Source organism: Anoplolepis gracilipes, chromosome 17 (assembly GCF_047496725.1).
Source record: "Anoplolepis gracilipes chromosome 17, ASM4749672v1, whole genome shotgun sequence".
NCBI classification, from domain to species: domain Eukaryota; kingdom Metazoa; phylum Arthropoda; class Insecta; order Hymenoptera; family Formicidae; genus Anoplolepis; species Anoplolepis gracilipes.
The window spans coordinates 3,226,844-3,244,449 of NC_132986.1; the positions used below are offsets into that span (position 1 = coordinate 3,226,844).

General features: G+C 32.0%; 3 protein-coding genes across 4 annotated transcripts; 2 read left to right on the forward strand and 1 right to left on the reverse strand.

Annotated features, from left to right (window-relative positions):
• The first annotated feature begins 211 nt into the window (after positions 1-211).
• On the forward strand, positions 212-1,766 carry Emc3 (ER membrane protein complex subunit 3). The gene is made up of 3 exons (XM_072908910.1): positions 212-478; positions 563-819; positions 1,148-1,766. Exons 1-3 carry the CDS (start codon positions 330-332, stop codon positions 1,519-1,521), a joined length of 780 nt encoding a protein of 259 aa, XP_072765011.1. The 5' UTR covers positions 212-329; the 3' UTR covers positions 1,522-1,766.
• On the reverse strand, positions 1,540-3,479 carry Nitfhit (ntrilase and fragile histidine triad fusion protein NitFhit). The gene is made up of 6 exons (XM_072908909.1): positions 3,235-3,479; positions 2,903-3,044; positions 2,670-2,825; positions 2,362-2,565; positions 2,080-2,292; positions 1,540-2,002 (listed from the first exon to the last, which is right to left on the reverse strand). Exons 1-6 carry the CDS (start codon positions 3,270-3,272, stop codon positions 1,847-1,849), a joined length of 909 nt encoding a protein of 302 aa, XP_072765010.1. The 5' UTR covers positions 3,273-3,479; the 3' UTR covers positions 1,540-1,846.
• A 6,776-nt stretch (positions 3,480-10,255) lies between these two features.
• On the forward strand, positions 10,256-16,852 carry Sec3 (exocyst complex component Sec3). 2 transcript variants are annotated; one of them, XM_072908907.1, is made up of 12 exons: positions 10,256-10,384; positions 11,587-12,153; positions 12,309-12,463; positions 12,554-12,781; positions 13,733-13,969; positions 14,069-14,309; positions 14,475-14,692; positions 14,754-14,944; positions 15,044-15,411; positions 15,526-15,671; positions 15,750-15,944; positions 16,127-16,852. In XM_072908907.1, exons 2-12 carry the CDS (start codon positions 11,706-11,708, stop codon positions 16,277-16,279), a joined length of 2,580 nt encoding a protein of 859 aa, XP_072765008.1. In that variant the 5' UTR covers positions 10,256-10,384; positions 11,587-11,705; the 3' UTR covers positions 16,280-16,852. The 2 variants fall into 2 exon arrangements, with proteins under 2 accessions (XP_072765008.1, XP_072765007.1); XM_072908906.1 differs by lacking the exon at positions 10,256-10,384 and adding an exon at positions 11,012-11,188.
• Positions 16,853-17,606: the final 754 nt, after the last annotated feature.

Genomic DNA, 17,606 nt, shown 5'->3' on the forward strand with positions numbered 1-17,606 from the left:
TTTAATACGAAGTGCTTTATTTTAATCAGTAGACAATATTTTTTATATATATGCACATATCCATAAGATTGAGAGAGAGCATATAAATAAAGAGGAACTAAGACAGAAGATTATTCTGCCACGATTGGTTATCTATCAAGTCCGCGCATGTGCAGTTCAATTTTAGGTACGCTAAAATTGCCAGAGTTACGCTACTGTATATACACTGTGACCATAACGTTTTGGTTGGCGCATGTGTGATAGAGAATCGTGGAGCGACGATGACATTTATTCCACGTCGTCCTGTATCTTGTTTTCATTTTCGCAAATAGATTTATACGATAAAGACAATGGCAGAATTATTGTTGGATCCTAATATTCGAGGCTGGGTATTTTTACCTATAGTAGTAATTACTTTTCTCGTCGGTATAATCCGCCACTATGTTTCGATACTGCTCGCTTCCCAGAAGAAAGTCGAGCTACATCAAGTGCAAGATAGGTAAACATTTCCTCTACACAATTATATGGATACGTTTTTTCTTCACGAGATTATTATTCAATTACATTATTAAATATTTTACAGCCAAGTCATGATTCGCTCCAGGCTGCTCAGGGAGAATGGACAATACATACCAAAAGTAGCTTTTATGACTAGGAGACATTTTTTCAATAATGAAGAGACTGGGTATTTCAAGACTCAGAAACGTGCTCCTGTCTCGCAAAATCCTATGACTGATCCAAATATGATGACTGATATGCTAAAGGGAAATGTGACCAATGTATTACCTATGGTATTGATTGGTGGTTGGATTAATTGGATGTTCTCTGGATTTGTAACAAGTATGTATTATATCTCAATATTATTGAATATTTATTTGCATTTACTCTATGGTATATTTTTAATATTATAATTTTCTAATTAGACTTTAGTTTATATATGTATAAGTTATGTATTAAGAATAAATATACAGTCGGACCTCTTATCCTACGACATTTTCGGTCTGGAATCTTCCCCTTAAACCTCTGATCCTACGACTAAAATTTGAGAGTGGGGGTATATTCCCCTTTCGCGGTCGTAGCACGAGAGGATTTTTTGTCGTAGGATAAGAGGTTTCATAACATAAGAGGGTCGTAGGATAAGAGGTTCGACTGTATATTTTTATTTTAGCTAAAGTACCATTTCCATTGACACTACGTTTCAAGCCAATGTTGCAACGGGGTATAGAATTAGTTACATTGGATGCAGCATGGGTCTCTTCAGCTTCATGGTATTTCCTCAACGTATTTGGATTAAGATCTATTTATACACTTGTGCTTGGTGAAAATAATGCTGCAGACACTACAAGATTAGTACAAGATCAAGTTTCGGGCGCTGCAATGTCCATGCCGCCTGATCCAAAAGCAGCTTTTAAATCTGAATGGGAGGCGTTAGAGATCTGTGAACATAACTGGGCTCTACAGGGAGTAGATGTTGAGCTTATGGGTATCCAATCGAAATCGGATACAGTTGACAATATATATCACCAAGGCAAAGCAAATTGAGGTTTAGTAATAAAATAATTTATCATATAAATTCCAAAAAAATTTATTTATATGTTAAATAGTAATTTTCTCAGCATTTATCTGTTTGAAGTATAATATACGTTATCTTTTTTTTAAATAAATAAAATGATAAATAAAGTAACAGTTTAATTTTAAGAAATTGTGATAAAACCATCTTAAATATAAAATTAATAACAATAATGCCATTTTACTCTAGATTTGTGTTGGTTTCTGAATATGTAAATCTATATATCAAAAATTACCCATTAATTACACTAATTGCTTATCTACATAATAAATTCTTCAGCTCATGTCAAATGGACTTTTAACATTCCATATTGGAATATAAATCAGTACGACGGTGTTTTTCGCACGGCATGTTTTTTCTGACTTTTTCCAATAGCGCGAGATCAATTTCTGCTAAAGCAATACCCGTTTTTTCTGCACATTGTGCTATAACAGCGCCCCAAGGATCTATAATCTGAAAAAGAGTGGATTTCAATTGTAGCTTTGTGTTGTAAATTCTATTAGGTGAAAGAAAACATATATATTATTCACCATGGCATGACCCCAGCTCACTCTCTTTTTATTATGTGCGCCAGTTTGTGCTGCGGCTATGACGTAACACTGATTTTCTATAGCTCGTGCTCGCAACATCACCTCCCAATGTGCGGCACCAGTTTGATATGTGAATGCCGACGGATAGGTGAGAATTTGTGCTCCCATGTTCCGCAAAGTTAATGATAACTCGGGAAATCGCATATCGTAACACTGTTATCATCGTTAAGCATCAATATAATAATGTTTTGTATCAGAAAAGAAAATTCATTTTAAGGATACAATGCTCAGTGCAAGCTTGCCAATTGGTGTGGACACAGGGGGCATAATTTGTGTTCCTTTCAATACATAGTCAGATTCCATCAAACGTACCCCAGTATCCTTATTATCCATATCAAACAAATGTATTTTTCTGTATGCAGTTACCAAATGCCCCTCATTATTTATCAATATATGTGTATTGTATATCTTTTCTGTATCATCTGACTAAAATAGAGAAGAAATGCTCTTGTATATTATTAAAAAAAGTTATTTTTTCCTTTGTGTGTATATATATATATAAATGTAAATAGAAACCAAAGTATTATTACAGCTTCATGAATTCCACCGAAGGATAACCAGATGTTATTTTTAACAGCAATCTCTTTGTAAGATGCCACTGTCTGTCCAGTCAAAGGTTCAGCCATAGCAACAATATCCTTTTTATTGTCTGCCAAGTAATCACAAGCTTCAGGAAAGAATGCTATCTGTAAATATTTTATTTTTTAGAATTTAGAAAAAAATTATAAAATATTCAATATTATTTATTGACAAATATACATACCACGGCTGATCTGTGTTTGGCCTCAGCTGCTAATTCTGTCACAACTTCCAAGTTTTTCACTTTGTCAGCTATTGATCGCATTTGACATATTGCAACTAATGGATGTGCCATTATACTAATACAACGTTTGGCCAACTGTATGCTAAAATGCAGTAATTTTTTATTATTTTTAAATACAATAAAGAGAGATGATATATCAAATAAGAAGGAATATTTCTTCACGTATAACAAAATAAAATAGAGATAGAGCTATTTTTTATACACGTTTTCTTATTTTTTGTGTGCAGACATATATTTTTATCTAAAATTTATGCTATTATCTTTTTTCTTACTTGTAATACTGAGCGATAATGGACCATCTGCGTTTCATTTTTATCGCATTGTTAACACGTAACTGTGTTATCAAAAAAAAAGTCTGCCTTATCTCTGATGCTATATTATTCCTGTCAACTTGTTGATGTTATATATATAATGAAGTAAGAGAGAAGGTCGAACTCCGTGAAACAAAAGTGGCACCGAATTGAGAGGGAATCTGTCGTATGGAATAGTATCTTATGGAGAGACGCCATTTACACCTACTAACCTTACTCCGTCCGGCGCTCGGTCTTAACCCTCTTAACTTTAGTTCACGGTTCACGGTTCACGGTATACCTATGTGGCTTTATGTGTGGATTTATTAATTTATTATAATAATATATAAAATAGCCTGTTGGATACGCGGATGTACCACTAAAGGCGGAAAAAACGAAAGAAAGAAAAGCCTTTTTACGGCTCGAACGGAAAATATGTTAAATAACTGGCGTGCCAGTGGAATTGCTGCAAGAGGCATTAACGAATTCAGCAAAAAAAGTCGCATCTGTGAGTTGCATTTTCAGAAAGATGACATTCTTCAAGAAGATATTTTTCATATTTTTCGATGGTACAAGTATTACAGTGCAACGTAAAGTACCAAAGTTAAAAGAAGATGCTGTTCCATGTATTTTTCCATCAAATCCGAAAATCTGTTATTATCGTTTAAATCTTATTAATGAGGAGGAAAAACAGAATAGAGGAACGAGCATTACGGCTCAGTTAGAGAGTACGGTTAATTGTTCCGTTTCCGTGCTAGCTAAAGAATCAAACAATCCTATCTTGTACCATGAACAAGATTGTGCGGCAAATGGAGATAACGAGTTGCAAACGTGGACTGAAATTAAGAGGAATCTTAGAAGTCTTACACTTATATCAGAATATTGGATCCCTGTGATCACAGATGAGATGGCAATGTGGACTTATTGGAAAGAAGACTTGTCTTCCTGTATATGGCGTGTTGTGAAAAAATTGAAAAAAATATGATATTTCGTGTAAGTACTTATCATTATATAGTTAGGTATATTGCAACATTATTAATATAAAACCTTTAATGTACTTTTTGTCACATTTGAAATGTATCTAAATGATATCAGGTTTTTATTGGAGGAAGAGAAATTGAATCTCTAGGTGGAAAAATGAAAAGTATAGAAGATATTCAGAATATTCTTCAAAAATTATCCGATGTCAATCCATGTAAAGAAGTTGGCAATAAAACTTGGTATTTCGAACTATTATTATAACTATTATTATAACCATGTATAAATTGTTTAAAATAATATTATTTTAATGAAAAGCTTTGTATTTATAAAAATTTATACATTTGCATTTATTACATTATCGTTTATTTTGTAGTACAAATTTATGCATTAGATATGTGAAAAAAAATTGTTTAGTACATGGTGTGCAGCGCCAAAGATGTATTCCATGTATGAAAAATCACAAAAATATACTGAAAAAATCAAAGAGGTCTACACCACAATAAAAATTGGTAAAGAGCGGTAAATCTCTTCGTGTTAAATGTAAAAACGTTTTTCGAAAAAATTTAAGACTTCAAAAGAAGGTAGACTTTCCAAACATCCATTATTGAATATTTTGAACATTAACGATCTGTATAAGTAAATAAAAAAATGTGTTATTTAAGTAGCTTGTTGCGTTAGATTATGTTTTTTTTTGTAATGCAGATTGTACGTCTAAAAAAGAAAGTAAAGTGTATAAGGAAGAAATGCGCTCAGGCAAATACACAAGCAGTGACAGATGCCATATCAAAACTACCCACTAAACAGCAATTGTCTGTGCAAGCATGTCTTACAGCTTCTAAAGTAAAAAGTAATAAAGGCATAAGATACACTACACAGTGGGTGTATGAATGCTTGTTATTGCGGATCAAAAGCAAAAAGACATAACCATCTTCGAAATCACAACATTCTTATTCTACCATGTATTGATACATTAAATTGGTACATTCGAGCAATAAAAGGTTGCTACGGATTCCAAGAAAATACGTTTAAATTGCTAAAAGAAAAAAGTGCGAAAATGGAACCATCTGATGTGCGTGGTACGTTAATTCTATTAAATTGCTAACATCATGTACGTTATATAATTTAACGTTTTTTTTACTTACATTTAATCGTTTACATTTTGCGTTGCGTTTTTCTGCGCAGGAATTTTGCTGTTAGATGAAATGAAAGTTTCCAAGACAATAGCATTTAATCGTAATAATCTTCAAATTGAGGGTTTTACGAATTTGGGAAAATATACTCCAAAACACCAGATTAGAAGAAAAGGAGATCACGCATTGGTGTTCATGTTCCAACCTTTTAAGGGCAAGTGGGTGCAAACACTAGGATGCTTTCTTAGTTGTGGAAGTGCATCTGAAGCAATTTTGCACCAACTTATTATGGAATGCATTATTTTGGCTGAGAAATCCGGCTTCAAAGTTGACGGAATGACATCAGATGGCACATCTTGGAACCGCTCTATGTGGGATAAGTTTGGAGTAACAGAGGAGGAGGTCAGTGTTCCGCATATCATGGACCCGGAGCGACACCTGTGGTTTTTTCAGATTTTCCTCATTTAATTAAATGTTTGAGAAATTTCTTTTCCAAGCATAATCAGTATGAGGGTATTTGGGTTAGTAGCAGTAAACTATATATTAATTATATGAAAGTGTGTACAATTAATGCAAGCTTCCATTGTTAAGGCCCTTGCACAATGCCAGGCAATAGGCAATAGAAACAAAGAATAGAAAATATCCATTAAAAAGAGTAGAGGATAACATTTATTCTATTTTCTGATTTGTGAATATTTTCTATTCTCTGTTCCTATTGCTTGTTGCCTGACATTGTGCAAGGACCTTAACAATGGAAGCTTGCATTAATTGTACAAAGGCCTTTAGTATTGTGCTTTCCAGACACCAGATGGTATGCTATCGCTAAAACATTGGTATGCTCTACTTGCGATAGAAAATCCAATATCTTTTAATTTAAAAGTTAATTATAAATTAACAGAACAACATGTGAAACCAAGATACTATCAGAAAATGAATGTCGCGATGACATTCCAAGTAATTAAATCAATAAATTTAGTGTATTGCAAATGTATGTAACATAGAATAATAATCGGTTTTGTAGTTTTTCGGGATCGCTAATGCAATGAAATTGTTCAGAAATGATCATTCAGATCTTACAGATTGTGATGGATCTATAAAGTTTTGTTCTAGGGTTAAAGCATTGATTACAGCGATGAACAGTCGAACGCCGATCAATGCATTAAAACCAGGCAATCAATCATGGAAGGTAAATAGTGCATATTCTACAAATAAGTTGTACGAGTACAATTATTAATTTCATGCTCTTTTTTTCTTTCACTGATATAGGACGTAGAAAATTTCCTGCAATATCTATCAACATAGGAGACAGAAACTAAAAAAAGAAATGAATTTATAACAGAATCAACATGGATTAAAAGTTTCGTTGAAAGCAGCTCTAGAAATTTGCACTTTTCTGGTACAGAAATGTGGTTTTTTATATTTGATGACTGCACGTCTTAACCAAGACAATCTAGAGGTATATAATTATTTTACTTTTAAACTTACAGAATTAGCATAATATAGTTTACATACAATTGTGCTTTTTTTCAGTGCTTTTTTGGCATGATGCGGCATTGCTGTGGGTCCAACGAACATCCGGACTCTCAGTTTTTCATTCAAATGTATAAATTAGTGTCAACATGTTCGCTAATAAAACCGCCAAAAGGTTGTAACATATCTGGTGGAGAACTTATGAATGTTCTTTTGAGTATTAAAGACATAAAAGATCCCGCAGAAAGGCAACAGCAATGGCTGGATCAGATCGACACTATATTAGACAGAGGCAAAAATGTCGATATTCTTGCAGAGGCTGCTTCTGAGCTTGATGGACATGACTATTTTCTGTGTACAACTTCTGATTATGTATTAAGTTATATTGCTGGATACATTGCCAGGAAAGGATCGAGATTTGCTAAATTTGGAGATAAACAACCCACAGTATGCGAGGATTGCCTCAAAACATTAGAACCAATGATCCAAGATACCAAAGAAACATCGATTAATATTGTTAAAAACAAAAGGAAGTCTTAAACATCCATCGGCTGCATTAGTCGATTTATTATCGATTTTAGAACGAGGGACAATCGAAACGATTAAAACGGGTGACATAAATGCTGACACGTTATTCAGCATCATGAATAGAATAGACGCACTATCTCCTCTACCTGTAGTCGGTTATATAAATCATGCCAATGAAGTTACGCACAAGATTGTACGATTTTTTCTAACAACGAGGATGTTTTTTCTCTGTAAGCAATTAAATAAAAATAATAACATCGAAAAGGAACTAACAAAAGAAAGGAGAAAATGTTCCAAGTTAAGCTAAGCAAATGATAATTGCTACAATATACAACCTGCAATTGTTCCAATTTGTTCCGAGAATGCAACACACATCGCCATAAAACAAAAATCTGCCAGGAAAAAAAGATGTCGAAAACAAGAGACAATAATAAATAAAGAAAATGTATAAAAAACATACAACTGAGTATACAAACTGAATAAAAAACCAAAAATAATATAAATTATAAACTTTTAATTTTATTTCCTTTTTCCATTTGTACAATTAACAAGATGTGAATTAAATGAGTCTACTCTACTAAACTGAATCTACAGTTTTCAAAATTTCGCTTATCTCATCAATATTTGTTATTTTTATATATTTTGAAAAGAGCATAATCTTGTCATCAATATAAATATTAATATGTAAATTTGGAAATACGACGACTCTTTTTCTGACATTGAAATCATTTTCTGCCTTCATAAAACTGAAAATTGTGTCATTTCCTCTTAAAAATCCCCAATTCCAAGAAGGTCGTTTGACTAAATTCAAATTATTTTGCAAATATTTGAATTTATATTTATCTGTCTCATGCTCTAATTTATTTGAGTTTTCTTCCATTATACTAAAACAATACTATAAATTATTCACTTTTATTTTACCAAATTTACTTGTTTACTTCCATTACTTACTTTTCTGTTTTATTACTTTTGACATAAGCATTTTACATCTCCTGCTGTCGGAATATAACACAATGCACGCAGTAAAATAAACTTTTTTAAATGCTCTCCCGGTATATTTAGTTTTACAATCGCAAAACCAAATAATATATGCAGCGATGTAATGTGCACAGCTGACAATGTACACAACGCGTTTTAGGTTAAGGATCTTAATTTAAAATGACCCATCCATGAGAAGCTATTCCCTACAGCGGATTCTCTTTCAATTCGGTGCCACTTTTTGGGACCACTTTTTTTTTTCGTGTTATCGAGTTCGACCTCCTTCTCTCTTACTTCATGATATATATATACATATAATAAAAAATTTTAGTAATGTAAGAAAACAAAAGCTTGTTACATTTACACTTTTCCTTCAAGTTTTAAATACATATCTAATATCCGAATGATTCTCCAGCGTAAAAATTATATATACAGTCGGACCTCTTATCCTACGATATTTTTGGTCCGGAATCTTCCCCTTAAACTTCTGATCCTACGACAAAAATTTGAAAGTGGGGGTATAATTCCACAGCATCTATATAATACACTTATATAGATGTCTGTGTATAATTCCCCTTTCGCGGTCGTAGCATGAGAGGATTTTTTGTCATAGGATTAAGGCCAGTCTACAATGGCAGTAAGCGATACAGAGTAAAGAGTAAGAAGTAACAACTGACGAATTAAAAGCCGGGAGTAAGGCCGGGTCTACAATAGATGTAGTAAACCTTAAGCTGTAAGAAATGAACCAATTACAATTGACTTTAGAGAAGAATAATGAATATGATTGGTCCATTTCTTACGCCTTAAGGTTTACTACAGCTATTGTAGACCTGACCTAACGAAATGGGCAAGTCCCATTTCATACTCCTTACTTCTTACTCCTTACTCTGTATCGCTTACTGCCATTATAGACCGGCCTTAAGAGGTTTTGTAGCATAAAGGCCGGCCTATAATGGCAGTAAGCGGAACAGAGTAAGGAGTAAGAAGTAAGGAGTATAAAATGGGATTTGCCCATTTCGTTACTCCCGGCTTTTAATTCGTCAGTTGTTACTTCTTATTCCTTACTCTGTATCGCTTACTGCCATTGTAGACTGGCCTTAAGAGGGTCGTAGGATAAGAAGTCCGACTGTACGTCCAACAGCTGATATAAGAGTAAAAGCCAGTCTACAATGGCAGTAAGCGATACAGAGTAAGGAGTAAGAAGTAACAACTAACGAATTAAAAGCCGGGAGTAACGAAATGGGATTTGCCCAAGTGGACAAATCCCATTTCGTTACTCCCGGCTTTTAATTCGTCAGTTGTTACTCCTTACTCCTTACTCTGTATCGCTTACTGCCATTGTAGACGAGGCTTTATCCTACGACATTTTCAGTCCGGAATCTTCTCCTTAAACCTCTGATTTACGACAAAAATTTGAGAGTGGGAGTATAATTCCCCTTTCGCGGTCGTAGCATGAGAGGATTTTTTGTCGTAAGATAAAGGCCGCCGCACAAACTTTTACATAACGCATAATGCACATACATAAGGAAACTGATTGGTCTATAAACACATGCATAAGGAATTATATTGCATATAAATTATCAAAGCTTTTATCTTTTATGTTTACAAGGTTAGTGGATCTGTCATAAAAAGAGGGCGTTAGTTCGACTTTCGACTATAGGCGCGTTCGGAGAGACGCTATTAGCGTTAATAGTGTCATTTTATCTTGGTCACTCCTTAAAAGTTGAACAAAGATAGAATGACGCTGTTAGCGCTAATAGCGTCTCCCCGAACGCGTCTATAGTCGAAAGTCGAACTAACGCCACAGTTTAACCAATTACGACAGTAGACAAAAATCCTTGTCCTGAGTTGCAGTGCGCATGCGCGAAAAATCCAACTAACAATATGGCAGCGTTGTTGGTTTATGTCAGAGTGAATGGAGAACAGGTTAGGCCTATTCATATAAAATAAAATTGGGCGAATATATTTGTGCAGTAACAAATTGTAAAAATGTTACGGATACAAAGGGAATTAGTTTTTTTTTGATTTCCGAAAGATCCTAAAAGGTAAAATTTTTATTTTAATTTTAAATTTTAATTTATTGTTCATTTATAGTTTTATTGTTATTTTATAATTTTATTATTATTTATTTTTAGTTTAAATTATTTTATTATTTTTAGTTTTCATTATTTTTTGGTTCTTTTTAGTTTTCTGCTGAATGCAAAACATCAGGATGTGAACATAATTATTTATGCCTTAACACTTCAACTATTTGTAACTTTTTTGATAACAAATTAAGAAATAAAAAAAGAATTTGGAAATTATTTATACTTTTTTATTTATGTATATTTTGTTCATACTTTTAAGAACAAAATAAATTATCTTATAATTATATATTCTTTTATAAAATGCATATATAAATCTTATTCATTTGCGTTATCCTATACGTAAAATATATATAACTTACTTTTTAGTATGTTTTTTTTTATTATCTTACTTATTATATATTTTATATATAAGAAAGTATTTATAAATAAATCTTCAAAATATTATTTTTTTAAATTTTTAGTATGTTTTAATTTTTAAATAAAAATACTTTATTTTTGATATTTTTAATTTCACATTTATACTTGGCGCATTTTCCAACCAAGAATATGGCGATAGGTCATGTGATTCATAAACCACAACATCAAAAGTGCCGACGCTACTGTCGTAACTAGTTAAACTGTGCTAACGCCCTCTTCTTATGATAGATCCACTAACCTTGTAAACATAAAAGATAAAAGCTTTGATAATTGATATGCAATATAATTTAATTTATCACTACGATAAAGGTAACAATCGGTGTAAAAAATGTTAACAACATTTATGTAAGTTTTATTTTGTGGATATCGTGAAATATATTTTTTTATCAGATATAATCTTATTTCTTATAAATCACATTGTACATCATTATATTGTAGTACAATTAACGATGTTATTAATTTTCTTGATTGTTAATTTTCTGATTTTATGATATGATGTTAGATGAGCTTTATAACTTTTGAATATTAAAAATATTCATATATTTTACATTAGATGTATATACAAGTTGTATTCTGGAATTATTGGAGATTGAGTCTAAAATTAGAAGAGAGTTTAATTATTAAACTATAATATTCAAGAGATAATTACCTTTAATAAAATCTTATCTAAAAAAAATTGGTTTTATAAGAAAAAAAATATATAGAGTTACCACTAACTGTTTTCTTGTATTTTTAATAATTAGGACTCTTCAAAATGAAAGATGCAACTTTAAGTAGCAACAAGATACAAATTTAAGTAGCAACAAGAAATAAAAGAAGAGGTATATAATAGATTATATAAATTATATAAAGCTTTTAAGTCATGGCAGCTATTCGACATACTTTGCAAAGAGAAGTGTTTACTCCTAGTGACGAGAAGCTACTTAGCGTATGTTATGTCAGCAAAGCTTACAAGAAGAAAAAGATGAGCTTTTTATGCCTAGCTACAACGACGGATACGCCAGGATCTCTGATATTGTATCAAATAAAAAAGAATGACAAGAATGTTTATAAAAAGAAACAATCATGGCCTCTGAGTGACATACAAATTGTAGATGGTGTTAAAAATGATTCAATGGATATAGAATTGCATATTGACAAAGTCTACAAATGGTCATCCACTACAGTACAGGAAAGGCGAACGTTTATCAGTAATCTGTATACTTATTCATATAGTCTAGCACAGAGGCCAGAATTCAAAAATGTTCCCAAAGAATGGTTGATTGATCCAATTGCATTAAAAGAGAGCGACAGCATCACATTTACACCTGGTACATCTTTGTTACTATAATTTAATCAGACTAGAATTGCTGACATATCTTTTAATGTACATATAAAATTAATGATACCTAATGTACATATAAAAATGTATTCTTAAATTCTTAGTGCTTTTGCACTACGTTTTGTAATAACGCAATAATTTCAGATCTTTTGGCATCACCTATTACTTCAGACTATCAATCTATCACTGAAAAAGAGGCTGCTGACTTAAAACAAATGATGGAAAATTGTGAATATGCTGTTTCTAATGCTGAGCTTTTTATGGAAACCCTTTCAAAGGATCTATCCATTCTTGATGGGGTAAAATAACTTTTTATATAACAAATACAAAACATACTAAAAATTTATAATATTAGTTTATATAATTAATTTTATTCTATCTTTATATAGGAAAATGTACACTCAGTCTTAGCATCAGAGCAGAGGGTAACACAGCTGATGAATAGTATAGATGCAGCGATAATCGAAGCTTCTATCGTAGAAGCGCGATTAGCGACGTACGATGAAGCATTAGGAAGAATAAGAGAAGTAATGGCTCGAGTTGGACAAAAGAATCAAGCCATACATACGGCCAATAATAATGCAAGGCTTTTGTTAGATCAGCTAAATCTAGTCATTGTAAGTAAACAACGATAATATAATGATTATATTAAATAAGTTTTTCTTTCCTCTATTACAATATACAGGGTGTTTCAGACTACCCGTACCACCCTTTTATCTCGGAAACAGAGCGTTTTAGAGAAAAATATTTCAGACAAAAGTTGTACGGTTTTGAGGAGGACATAAGATGGTACCATTGGTTTGACCTTGAATAGTTGTTTGAAGGTCATGTGAAGGTCACTTCGATTTTTTAAAAATGGAACATCCTATTTTTTATTGCATATTTTTGTAGCTTACCTCAAGAGCTATCCAAAACACTTACGATAAAGTATTTTTCATTACGTATTTTTTGAGTTGTGAGACTTGAAAGTTGCAATATTTTTTTGACATAAAGTACAAGATATCTCGTAAAATATTCATTTTTCGATTATCTTACCCTAATATTTTTATGCGCAGAATAATGAGACATCAATTGGCGTAATTAAAACACATAATTATGTTAAAGTAAAAGTGTAACTGCTACTTGCAAATTCAGATTTTTTCTTAAAGATAACTTTACACCCATTGATTTGTCTCATTATTCTGTGCATAAAACTATTAGGGTAAAATAATCGAAAAATGAATATTTTACGAGATATCTTGTATTTTATGTCAAAATATTGCAACTTTCAAGTCTCATAACTCAAAAAATATGTAATGAAAAATACTTTATCGTAAGTGTTTTAGTGAGGTAAGCTACAAGAATATGCAATAAAAAATAGGATGTTCCATTTAAAAAAATCGATGTGACCTTCACATGACCTTCAAACAACTATTCAAGGTCAAACCAATGGTACCATCTTATGGTACCATCCTCCTCAAAATCATACAACTTTTGTCTGAAATATTTTTCTCTAAAACGCTTTGGTTCCAAGATAAAAGGGTGGTACGGGTGGTCTGAAACACCCTGTATAATTTTCTTTCTTCAAGTCACAATTAGATATTTCTCCAACACATCAACGTACTTTGAATGAAGCTGAATTGCCAGGCGAAAGAGAAGAGCTTGGTTTTGCAGGTGCAGCACTTTTAAAGGCAATCACAGCACCTCTTCCACCAGGTTTGGACAAGTTGAGTGCTGTCACTGAACAAAAAAGACGGTTAGATAAGCTTAAAGCGAAATTCTCAGTTATTGTTGCCAGACATTTAAACAATCTTTTTATACACTTGGTAATTACTTAATTTTTCAACATTTTATATTTCTTATTATAATGCTATTAAATATAATTAAGATAAAAATATTTTTTCCAATTTTTTATTGCATGCTAGGGTAATGATATTGGAGATGCATCGACTTCCATGACAGATCTAATTTTACCGACTCACCAAGGAGTTCACAACGAGCTTGTACCATATACCGAATTAATGCAATTGCTTAGAGCATTAGATAATAAAGCTTTTGTGTTGTTAACCAAAGTCTATACTGATACTATGAGTAAACTGTATAAGAGGGATCTAAAACGTTTCTTTGAGGAAGCCAAGAATAAGCTTATTACTAAACGTTTACAAGGTACGCCAACAGAATAATTTTTACAGTAGAGCTACGATTAGTAAATAAAATATGTAAAAATTTTAATGAATGAATTACAGTGAAAACGGACCGGTACTCTACTGTTTAATTCTTTATCGTGCGTCTTTATAAATATTATATATTAATAAGAAAATACGTTTTAAGCAAATACATCAAGATCTAGCGGCCAAAAAGGTGAGGATTTACTCAACCCGGCACCTATCTGTTTACTGAGTGGTGAAATATGGACACCGGTGGACGAAGGTAATCTTCTGGACTCGGTCCTCGATTGTGTTCTCTCGCAGATGCAACCGGTATGTCTCGCCGAACAAGGATTCTGTGTTTCGTTTCTTCAATTGGACTCTGTTCTTTCGCCTTCCAAAGTAAGTGTACCAATAAATTCCTGTTGTCTGGTTTCTTCAATGCGTTTATTTATTCATTCAGAGCAGCGAGATGGAAGAAATAGAAAATACGAGTAACGGCGCGGCGAGTCCAGGATCGGTGACTTCGACAGCGAGTAAAAGATTGGAACGTCAAGTGAATGAGGATGTGCGCGCGACTATGGCTGCAATATTTCCGTCGTTGGAAACCGAATTGAACAACTTCATTGGCTTTCTGGACAAGATCGACAGCTTGTGAGTGCATTGAAAGAATACTTTTTCCACTCATAAAATTATGTGGAGTTTTCACTGAATGACTTTACAATTATTTTTTTATAATTTTGTTGTTTGAAGCTGGTGTATGTATGTGCTAGTGCGCTTGTCCCAGCATGTTATGTCCGCTCAAGATACTGGCTCGTTTTTATCGATGACATTCGCGTCCGCTCTGATTCACGTAAAACGAGCATTCGACAAGTTCATGCAGGCGCAGCTACAGTCCATATTGTGTGACACGAAAGTCAATCGTCGGCACAAGTGCGGTATATTGCCGTACATAGAGAACTTTGGGCCGTTTGCGAGAACCGCAGAGAAGATTTTCCGCAACTCCGACAGGAAGGTCGATCTTGAAAAATGGTATACGAAACTCGTGAGCGCTATGTTCGAAGCTATCGTCATTCACAGTCGAGAACACCACAAGACGCCACAAGAAGTCATAAAGATGGGTAAAAAATATGGCAATAATTAATAATAAAATTGTTCTATCCATAATTCCGATCACTAATAATATTTACTTTTTTGCTGTTTAATAATTAATATAAACTTGCTATATTTTATAGAGAATTTCCACCATCTCTATGATCTCCTTTCACAATTAAAGATTTCTGTATTGGATCATGAGCGAAAGGAAGCTAAACAGAAATATCAGGACGCACTTCGTGCTTATGTTACACAATACTTTGGACGACCTCTTGAGAAACTTAATGTAAGTCACTAAAATTATTTTTGCAATCGTCAAAATATACGCAAATATTGTGATGTATTAATAAAAATAACTTTTCAGCTTTTCTTCGAAGGAGTACAAGCTAAGGTAGGTGCTGGTGTGAAAGCATCCGAAGTTAGTTATCAGATGGCTTTCAGTAAACAAGAGTTGCGACGCGTAGTGAAAGAATATCCTGCAAGAGAAGTTAAAAAGGGTCTGGAGAATTTATATCGAAAAGTTGAGAAACATTTGTGCGAAGAGGAAAATTTGTTACAGGTAAAAATACAGAAGAGATACATTGCTCGCACTTCAATGATGATCGCAATATATATAATTTTTTGTTAAAAATATAAAAATTAGCTTTATTTTAATTTATTATTGTATATTAATATAATAATTAATTTCTAATTTTAATTATTTTTATTTGTGTGTCTATATATATGTATATATGTTCACAGGTTGTTTGGCGTGAAATGCAAAATGAGTTCATTGCACAATACAGAAATATTGAAGAGCTCATACAACGTTGTTACCCAGATAGTAATGTAACACTCGAGTTTACTATTCAAGATATTTTAGAATTCTTTTCAGAAATAGCACGTTCTCATTAAACTAACAGATCATATTAAAATAAAAACTGATATATAAAAACCAAATATATATACGTATAAACATATATATGTTAAAATTCGTGGAATAATTGAATAACAAAAATAATTTAATATTGCAGAAAAAAAAATATTTGAAATAAGAAAGTTAATTTATTAGTTGCAATATATTACTCATATATTATTCATAAATGTACATTTTAGATATAAGCATTTTTTTTACATGAAATTGTTTCATTTATGTAATTTATAAACAAGATAAATATGTTTTGTTAAATCAGTAGATATTGATAAAAGAGTAGATATCCATAAGATAAATATATATATCTTGTATGAATCATGTACCCATCATAAATATGAACTATTTATTGAGGAGAGTACAAGTTATTGTATGTTACGCTTGCACAATAAAGTACATAACATTTTCAACAGATGCATATCGCCAGATTACTTTTATATCTATTTTAATTAGCTAATATTTTATGTAAATGTTTATTTCTATTCAGCAGGTTCCTCAGGTGGTCCAAAATTAAAGAATATAATGCCTGATACTTTTATCTGAAAATAAAATACAAGAATTGTATATATATTGCGTAGACTCTTTAAATTTATAATCTATAAAAAGTATTTAATATAAAATTGAGAATATAACAAAATTTTAATATAATATACATATGTACAATTAAAAAATAAGAGATTATATTAGAGTTTATAATTCAACATTGAGGGGTTGGTCACTGAGGTAATTTTTGTACAAGGGCTAGGTAATTCAGTGGCAATCCCAGCAAAATTTTGGGTAATCTAAGGTTATTTTTGGTAAATAATCTTTAGCGTTAAAATAATTTAAAGTAAAATTTCTTTTTAATTTGAGATACTATTAGGTAATCTTAAGCAATCCGAGGTATAATTAAGAGGGTAATCCGTATCAAAGGATAATTTTTGTACATTATAACTGTTAGTGATCAACCCCTCATTCAACATATATATTATTTGAAAAATTTAATACATACATAAGTTATGGTACCAACTAGTACAGCAATACCAGTAATTAATTGAGCATTATAAATTTTCTGTCTTGCGTCATAATGATCTTTCCATGAACCTTGTGGTATAGGTAATTCATTCACTGTTGGTGGTTTAAAATCCACTACTTTTGAGCTGGCAGAACGAGTACCTTCGCATAAAAAAATCATGGATATATAAAATATACATAAATTTGTATTAATTTTTTTTGTATTTAGATAATATATATGTTTCTACATAATAATATTGTTAAACTTGTAAATATAAAATAATCAATAACCTAATTTGAATTTTAAAGGCATTTATG